Here is a 9373-nt window from a genome sequence, read left to right as displayed (position 1 = left end):
TATGATCTGAAGCAGCAGTAATTCTCAGCCCTTAATAGCACTGCAAAATCAGTAGGAACAGAGCTTTCCTGCGTGGCATCTTCAGAGGAGGGAGCTGCCTGTGAGATTTCCATAGAAACCCTGGTGGAGGATGTCTCRCCGTGTTTGTTCTCATTTAACAATAAGTGAATTTCCACAGCCAGATGCCGAGAATGAGGCATGGTTTTGGCAGGCTCCTTCCATCTTGCTGATTCAAGGAGTGTATTTGTAATTCATGGGGTTTGGGGGATGTCTGGAAGGAGTGTGGCCAGTGATTTGGGATTGTTTCCAGCTTTATCTCGAGGGTGCACTCAGTGGAGGTGGAGGAGTCACAGCCACAGGTTCAGCACTCCAGTCACATCCACAGACCCTGTTTTAATTGCCTGGTCTGAGCAATTAAACCACTCCTCCATTTGGCCCAGAATAGTGTGCCTGGAAGGAATGGTTTGGGTTGGAAGGGATCTTGAAGCCCATCTCATTGCACACCCCTGCCATGGGCAGAGACACCTTCCACCAGACCAGGCTGCTTCAAGCCCAAATCACTCGAACACTTCCAGGGATGGGGCATCCACAWCTTCTGCCCTGCCCTTTGGCAGTTCCTGAAGTTCACGATGTCCTCTGGGATGGGGGGAGGAAATGAAAGGATAGCTCTGTGCAGCCTGAGGGGAGCTGAGCAGGCAGAGATGGGGGAAGGAGCAGGAAAGGAGAAGGTCTCGTTCCTCCTCTCTCATTCTCACCCCACCAATCACTCTCTGGTATCCAGTCCTGTCCAGGATCCTGGAACAGCAACAAAGGGCTTGAATATCCAAGTYATGGAGAAGATGAAGAGTAAATCTGCAGTCTGTTTAGGGGTTAATTKTGTAACTGTGTATAAAAAGCACAGAAGTTTCATGACCTGTAGGTGCTTCAGACCAACCTGTGGAAGCACCTGGTCCTGGTGCACTCCAGTTGCAGAGAATACACAGAGATGCTGTGTGTGGGTGTTCCCAGTCCTCTGTTTTGAAAGAAAATAGTTTGCATGCTTTAAATAAATAAATGTGTAGTAGTAATCTTTAATCATTGTATTTTGTGCTGTTTTTCCTTGTGGCTCATGCTCTCTCCCAGTTCCCAGTAGGCCATTGCTGTCCCAGTGTATTTCTTGCWCTTTCCCAGTTTGTGCAACTCTGGAGCCTTTTTTGTTGTCAGGATCAGTGTCTAGGGTGACCCTTGGGTTAACAATAATGAAACTGYGATTCTGGAGTGCAAATGCAGTTTAACAGGAAAAGAGGTCACATTACAACACATTCTTCATTCCTTAGCATCCCTTCTTTATTTGGATATCTCCCATAATTAAGCTATAATCCAGTAGTAAGCTTTCCAAYTCAGTCCAGTGCAGCCATGATTCTTCCTAAACAACTGTGGCAGGAATAGACCTGTATTGTATGCATGAAATTATGGTCTTAGTCACCCAAGATTTGCATGTAATTTTCTTTTCATACCTAGGCAGGACTTTTTGTGGCTCCACATTCAGTTTTTTTCAAGGCATGTATTTCTACAGCAAAMTTTCTTGCAAAAGAATTACTCGTTCATGCCTGAATGTCCAGTGATATTTACACAGAATAGAAAATTCAASCTTGTATTTTATGCAGGGAGGATAACACTATTTTTGACAAAACCTGCTGTATATTTTGAAGTCTCATTTGTCTGCATGTAAAAACTAATTTATTTGTAAGAAAATATTGCAGTTTGTGTTTTCAACATTACAGACTTGTGTCATCTAAGTTTATGTTGAGGAGGAGGAGAACACTATCATTTAATGGATCAAAGAATTAGCTAGGAAAAACATTGTTTCTAGAGTTTTGTGGAGGAAAAAATTATCACTGAAATAAATTTGATTAATTTGTAAGATATCCACTCCAGTGAAAAACGGCTTGCATTTTTTTTTAAAATAGAATATTAAATAGATGGAAGAATTAAATATGCATGGAAGAATTAGGTATACTTCTGCTCCAGCAGCAATCTGAAGAATATGATTCAATGATTTTAGATGAGTATGGAGATGATATATATAATTTCTGCCTATGTAAGACATTTGAACTTCCTCAGTTCTGGTTTCTGGTGAGTGATGTTCCACTTCCCTGTTAAAAGATTACATTCACAGAAGTTTGTGGTCAATTCTGTGCTGTCCATAAAGGAGTACATTTAACTCCTCCCAGAATGATTCCTCCCCCTGGTTTTTTCAGACATGCGTCCTTTGTAGGCTCACAACAGTTGATTTTAATCACATTTCGAGGCAGTGTGATAAACATGAGTGTGATATTGTTACTCCTGCCCACAGGGTATCTTGTAAGTTCTGATCAATAAGGCTGCCTTTTGTGTACTTAAGGAGGGGAAACAAGTCCAAAGAAGCAATCCTTCATTGCCAAATTGGCCTGCAGGCCAGTGGGATAATCTGATTTCACCAACTCATGATTGCTTTTTACAATTTCAGCTTGCATCTGTCAGAAGCAAAGGGGTCTCCTGTCCTATCGAATTTTCAGCTGTCTCTAGTGGCTCCATCCCAAAGTCCCTTAATTAGATGATTTTTGCTGAGACCATAATTCCTGTTATAAAGTATCTACATTCAGCCTGTTTGATTGTCKTGGTCAGACTCCATTGCTGAAAATGAGTCCTGACAGTGAAGCAGGCTGTCCTTCTGCATGTGAATGAGGACAGGGGACAGCACAGGTTGATGTGGCAGGGGAGGAGTTGGGAGTTTACCTTGCTGCAGCATTATTRATGTCCCTGTAGTGCTGCAAATCCCCCATGCTGGGGGACTGCACAAATGAAGAGTGAGATGTGTGCCTGTCCCTTAATAATTGAGTTTTTGCTGGTTTTAAAAGGCCAAAATGCCAGCCCAAGGAGGGAAATTCAATCTGTGAATGCTGTGAGTGGTTATGCCATGCAGCTAAGCAGCAGCCACAAGGTTTCTGTGGTGACATAGCATGAAAAGTTCCTCACTTCTCTCTGTGATTTTTGAGAAAAGTCTACTGAAATCTGTGACCTGGAAGTTTTGGTTCAGTTTTTGAACTTTAATGTGGCTGATTGCTGCCATTTGCTTTAATGCACTTTCTCCTTTTTGGAATAGGTTTGTCAGCAGCCAAATTGCTGTCTGAGGCTGGGGTCAGCGTGGTGGTCCTTGAGGCCCGGGACAGAGTTGGAGGAAGGACATTCACAATCAGGGTAAGTGCTCCACGAGATGTGGACTCTCACTGTGCTGGGCTATGATGTGACAACCCTCACTCCTATTCTTTYGGTCCAAGGAATTACAATTATTTTGACCCAGGGAGCCACAGCCTCACCTCAGTCCCTCAGAAGGTGACAGAGCAACCAATCCAGAAGTCATCAGTCAGCATGAGTTCACCAACAGAAATTCATGCTTGGCCAACCTGAAAGCCTTCTAAGGTGCAGTGACTGGCTTGGTAGATGAGGGAGAAATTAATTTTGCCTCCCCAGACTTCAGTAATTCAACATTGTGTTGAAAACGATCGTCTGGGACCGTGAGGGTCTGAGCATTTCTCCTCTTTGCCATCTCCCTTTGCACACAGTAACAGGCATGGTAACTTAGAACCCTGTAAGGAGCATCCTGAGCTGAGCCAGATATCATTATGGCTCAGACATCTGTTTAAAATGCCTTAAAATTATCTGAAATAACACTTCTGCTTCTAAAATTTAACTGTGTCTTGACTGCTATTGCAAAAAAAAAAAAAAAAAAAAAAAAAAAAAAAGGAAGCAATGAAGAGTCACTTGTGGGAAGAATAATGTGAGACAGACATTGCCTCTGCTCTCCACCCTGAAGTGAGGGAGGTTTGAATTATGTCAGGTGCCATTGCTGGGGAGCCAGAGATAAACAGTGGTGCTCCAGCAGAAATCATTGTGTGTGAAACACGGAGCATAAACACCATCCTTCTGTGACACTGAGGGTGCCAGGCTGAAAATACTCACCATAAACAGTGTTAAAAAGAGTTACTGTCCTGGGAGATCAGCCTGCTGTAACTGTGTGCATCCCTGAGAYATTCTGCTTTCTCCCTGCTTCCCAAGTGAGCGTGGGGCTGCTCTGAGGGTGCACTGAGCACCTTTCATGGCAGGCAGGCTGGAGCTGAGGTGTGCAGTGCTGGAAAGGWGATTCATCTCCTGGAAAATGCAGTGCAGAGCTCAGCACCTGCAGCATTAACACTCAGCAGGTGTCTAGAGAGAGAAAACAAACCCTGGCTTTGAGATAGGTTCAGCTGTAATGTGAATTTCTTGAACATCTTCACTCCATCACCTCCCTGGGCAACCCTTTCAATGTCTGACAACCCATTCTGTGAAAGAAATTCCTCCTGAGTCTCTTACACATATATTCCATACACATTCGGTGTGGAATAGCTGTTTCTGCTTATAGATGTTTGTACTGAGGAGATTCCCACACAGCTTCTGATTCCTTTATTCCTTTTCACAGAACGATAAAGTGAATTATGTGGATGTTGGTGGATCATACGTGGGACCTACCCAAAACAGGATTCTCCGACTGGCAAAAGAGCTGGGGGTGGAGACMTATAAAGTGTATGTGGAGGGCCACATGTTCCACCATAAGGGGGTGAGTATTGCAGTTCCAGGCTGAGRTACCCAAAGGCAGCACTGAAATTTGGAAATTACAGTCATCAAGAGGATTTCATTTAAATACCACCCTTACTAACCCARAAAGCCCCTGTTTGRAGTGTTGTTATTCTGTTTTAAGTTTTTGGGAGTGGGACTAATGGTTCTGAAGATGCAACTGATAGCAGATAAAAAATTTGGGATGCATTTGGCACATTATCATTGAATATACCTTCTAAAGAAGTTTTGCCTGAAATTCAGGAAATACTGGTTTCAAAATTTAAATCAAAGAATAATGGTATTGTTGGACAGTATTAAATGATGATACTGGGTGAGGTTATTATGGGATTAGCCTGGGAGTGGTATAATATATTTGCCCCACATGACTGGATTGACATGAGATCTCTCCCAGTCCTGTAGAGTGGGATTCATCTCACTCACAAATGGATGTCTGGCAGTCAGTAATCTAATTTGTGACCCTGAGTTCCCTCTCYAGCTGATGGTGACACACCAGCCCTTCCCAAGGCTCCCCAAAAGCTTCACCTCAGAGCAGCAGGGGCCAGGTGGCCGTTCCTGAGCAGGTGCTGGTGTGGCTGAAGTGACCTGGAATGAAACCTGCCTTCAGAGCAGATTCTCAGCCCTKGTCCTCAATCTTCAGCCCACTGATTTTGTCAGCAGGTCCTATCCATGATCTACTGCCTAAACCAGAGCAGTGAGAGAGAGAGAGAAGGACAAAGAAAGGCCTGAGATTCATAGGTGTGAAATGTATCCATAACTCACAAAATATTTTACTTTCCAAGTATCATCACTTTCAATTTTTTTTTAATATTCTTTAGTTTTGGTGCATAAGAGACTCTGGCAGAACCAGACTTGAAGCCATTATGAGTCAGAGTTGACATACTTGATTGAGGCAAGCCAACCTATGTGATGGGTCCTTAATTGGTTTCATTTTTGTTGCCTTCCCACTTTTTCTTCTAAGAATTATTGCAATGTGTTCACGCTGCAAAGTTTTGCCATCTGCTTCTGCAGGCGCCCCTTATTGGGCAGATTGATGCCAGGCTCGTAAAGCAGGCACATCTTAAATAATTGCACAGCCACTCCATAATAATAAAAAAGTTATTTGTCACTCCCACCTCATGCAAAATTGATGAAATTCTACAGCAAGAGGGATGGGCTGGTTTGTACCAGCGGAATGTTTGWCCCTCTCTAATTTAAGCTCAGGCATGAATCTCTCAGCATCCTAAAAGGCACTTATCTTCTTTATGTTAAATAAAAGGCTCTAATGGGTTACATTGCTTTGAGCCCTTAATCCATTTTGACACTGAAGCTGCAGCTTTGTATTGTCCCACACTGCATTATGCAMGTCCCTGCTAATGACTGTGTAATTTTGTAGGTTTTCTTCAAAGTGAAAGCATATTTCTGAGCAAGAGGCAGCATTCTGAGCTGTTCAGCTGGGTCACAGGCTGTGGATCAGTTCTGGGTTTGCCATCGTGGTCCTGCTGAGCTCTTCAGGGTCCCAAGGGAGCTGTAGTTATTGGACCAGGGTGACAGCAAAGGGGCTTTAAGGTCTCCCAGATTTAAGGATGAGTAATAATGATGCTTTCCTTCCCTTAAGTTTCATTTCTCCCACTTCCTCTTCCCACGAATTGGAACCTTTTTCTTCCATTTTCTTTTCCTAAGGTTTTCCACAGTTTCCTCTCCTTTCTCTTTCCTTGAGACATTGTGCAGTCACCGTGCCCTTTCACTTAGGATTGTGTTATTGAACCCTCTCTTACACCCCACTTCTAGAGGAAGCTCACTGAGCTCCATCTGTGCAGTCCTGGCTGTTGTCAGTGCCCAGGGCTCCTTTACCCTCCTCTCTTTACTGTTAGCAGGCTGTGTGGTGAGGTGCAGGTGGGGATTTGTGCTCTCCCAGCTGTAGATGCCTCCTCATATCCATTAGAGAATAAATTCATTCACATGAGCATCTGTAGTATTTCCTGGGTGGCAGAAAACGTTAGCAAAGATTGTGTAKTAAAGGCTCATATCCACCAGAAATTAAATATTAATCTGAAAGATGGATGTTTTCCTCTTCTTGGGCTAATACACCATCAGCTCTGCCTTTGAGGTTTGAAAGGTCCGACTAAAATTTCTCCCCTCGTGTCTCAGCTGTTGTTTCTGTCAGCTGGAGGCTGTCCAGGAGTGTAGCCAGGGCCAGACAGGAAGGTCTCCTCCCCAGAGCTTTCTCCAAAGTCTGCAATGTYGTGTGGTTTTKTCAGAGGCGAGAGAAAGTGCYTTGAGCAATGACTAAGGACATCTTYAGATGAGTTTGTTCATCTGTGTGTWATCTCCAGCACCTTTGGATTAACAGATTTTTGCTCTTGTTTACCATAACAATCAGCTCAGTTTGGTTTTTTCTGAAGATTTCCAGGACRCTGCTTTGATTGAGTTCTGAGAAAGTGGGGAAGTGCTTTATCCGAGCAGCCAAGGGAAAGTGAAAATCCCCAGAGGGATTTAATGAGCTTCTTTTCTCTGACAGGAATTTTTTCCCATATGTGTGTGGAAAAATTCCATGTACTGCAGGCTTTAATAAACAAGTTGCCTCATTCCTGCAGGTTTCCTATGTAGTTACAGCTWATTTGAAAACCTAAATATGTGACTGTTTTTTATCTTTTATTTTTCGGTTGTTCTCTCCTTCCCATCAGTTAGCATAGTAACTGCTTTGCTGTCAATTAGGATTTTTTTTGTTATCCTGTGCTTGTAAATCTGTAACTTAAAATTGTAGTGTTTGTTATGAGCCCCAGACTTAATTTCCAGCTAAACTTCTCTGTGGCTACTGTCCCATAATTCAGCTTTTGGACAGAGAAAGGGCAGATGTGCTGGAGTTCTGTGCTGTTTTCACCTTTTCAGTAGAAGACCCTAGAAAGTCTGTAATTTTGGCTACAAATCCCAGCATAGCCCTGGGCAGGGAAGATCTCTCATCTCTCATCTCTCACTCCCTTCTTTCCAATCACTGAAGGATGGGGCTTGAGGATCTTGTTTTCTTTGGACTGGTGTGGGGTGATCTGAGCAGGCAGCAGGACTCAGATCTGAGGTCTGCAGAAAACCACTCGACCCAGAAGGAAACAAAAAAAAAAAGAGTTTGATAAACTCTGGGTCAGTCAGGCAGTTCTGTGCTAGCATGGGAACCAAGCCAGTAGGTTATTTGCCTTTCAGCAAAGAAAACAGTAGTTCTGGAAATAATACATCCAGGACGCCGTAAATTTGTTTGAAAATGGAATATTGCAAGACCTTGCCTGTTTGCAGTGGGCTCCTCTGTGAAACACGCAGCCAGAGCTCCTCTGCCTAGCAGGGAGACAATATTAAAACCAAATTAATAACTGGGGCTGGATTTACTCCCACTGTGGAGATGCTTGTGCCAGAGAAAGCAGGAGAATTGRTGTGTCTAAGGCTGTTGGGCTTTCATACCTTGATGGAAAATGGGAATTTCTATCCTGGAATTTGCTGGAATTGAACTTTTTTCTGATCCTGTGTCTGATAGGTCCAATTCTGCCACACAAGGGATTACTGTGTCTGTGAATATTTCAGCCTCTCTGAATTCGGTCTTAGCCTCTTCCAGATCTGTTAGCTCTGTTGTGTTTTTCCAGCTTTTCCTGCTGTTGGACTCCTGTCTCACTGAAGTTGTGGGGTTTTTGCACACAGAAGAGAGCAACAAGTAACACAACTTCAGATTTTTTAATTATCAGTTGGCATTTCATAGTTCTCAGGGGATAAAATATCTTTTCCCATTGATCTCCATGGGCTATGCCATTGACCAAAGATGTTTTAAGCTTAGGAAGCTGAGGATACAAGAACTGTTTGCAAGTTACATCACTCTGCACAAGCTCAGTCACTTGACAAAAAGACTTTTGAATAGAGCTGTCACTGAACAGTGAGAAAATGGGAACTTTTTTCTGCTGCTCCTGATTGGACACAGATTTATCTTTTCYCTTTGCCCCCTTGCAGTATTGCCATGACAGAACTGCAGTAATAAAATAGCTTCTCACCTGAATTTGGGTGGCTTGAGAGCATTGCATCCCATCTCTGCTGAAGGGCAGAATTATTGGGGTTAAAGCATGTCCAGGAAGGGATGTGGATGGCACCTGTGTTCCCAACCAGAATAAAAAGACTAACAATCAGTGAATTTCGAGAAGCAGTGTTTGATGATCTTTTAGAAGAACAAAACGTTGTGCAATAAGAACAAAATGATTAGTAATGTTTTACTGCTCAACATCAGGATTTCCTGGTTTGAYACAGCATCAGTTTGTGACAGTAAAAGCTGTAGAATAGTAATAGTATGACAGTAAAAGCTTACAGAATATACTGTAGGATGCAGTATATCCCTTTGCATGTGCTGTTTGGCACAGTGCTGCAGCCTGGGAGTGGGAAATTGTCCACAAGAAAAAGGAAGAGGTTGTGTCTTCTGAAGGATTCCCCTGCTGGTGGCTCACAGGAGCATTTTCTCTGCTCTCACCAAGGCAGAAACGTTTCGCACCTGGAGAAAGCTGGAGCAGCCTCCCCCTGCCAYCTTCCTCCAGTGTAACTCTCTGAAAAAGGCAAAATGGGGATGAAAGAGAGAAAAAACATATGTGGTACACGAGATTGAGATTACAAACCCAGAAATCCCGAGGTAACCAACCACCTCCTGGTGACTTGAAAGCACAATATTTGTTGGAAATTAAAAAAAAAAAACAAACAGAAAAACACAACCAAAAACCCAGAAAAAAACCCACAATATCTT

At 43.2% G+C, this 9373-nt stretch overlaps 1 protein-coding gene across 1 annotated transcript in view; it reads left to right on the top strand.

Annotated features, from left to right (window-relative positions):
* Nucleotides 1-9373, top strand: part of LOC130584569 (amine oxidase [flavin-containing] A-like) — a 33065-nt gene that overhangs the window by 7666 nt on the left and 16026 nt on the right. Inside the window, exons 2-3 of the mRNA XM_057384633.1 lie at nt 3125-3219; nt 4478-4615. Coding sequence (XP_057240616.1) covers nt 3125-3219; nt 4478-4615 — 233 coding nt within the window. The remainder of the gene's footprint in view (nt 1-3124; nt 3220-4477; nt 4616-9373) is intronic.

Source organism: Malurus melanocephalus, unplaced genomic scaffold (assembly GCF_030028575.1).
Source record: "Malurus melanocephalus ecotype Western Australia unplaced genomic scaffold, MMel_1.1 scaffold_725, whole genome shotgun sequence".
NCBI lineage: Eukaryota > Metazoa > Chordata > Aves > Passeriformes > Maluridae > Malurus > Malurus melanocephalus.
The sequence above is the reverse complement of the archived record's forward strand: the minus strand, read 5'-3'. Positions and strand labels throughout refer to the sequence as shown.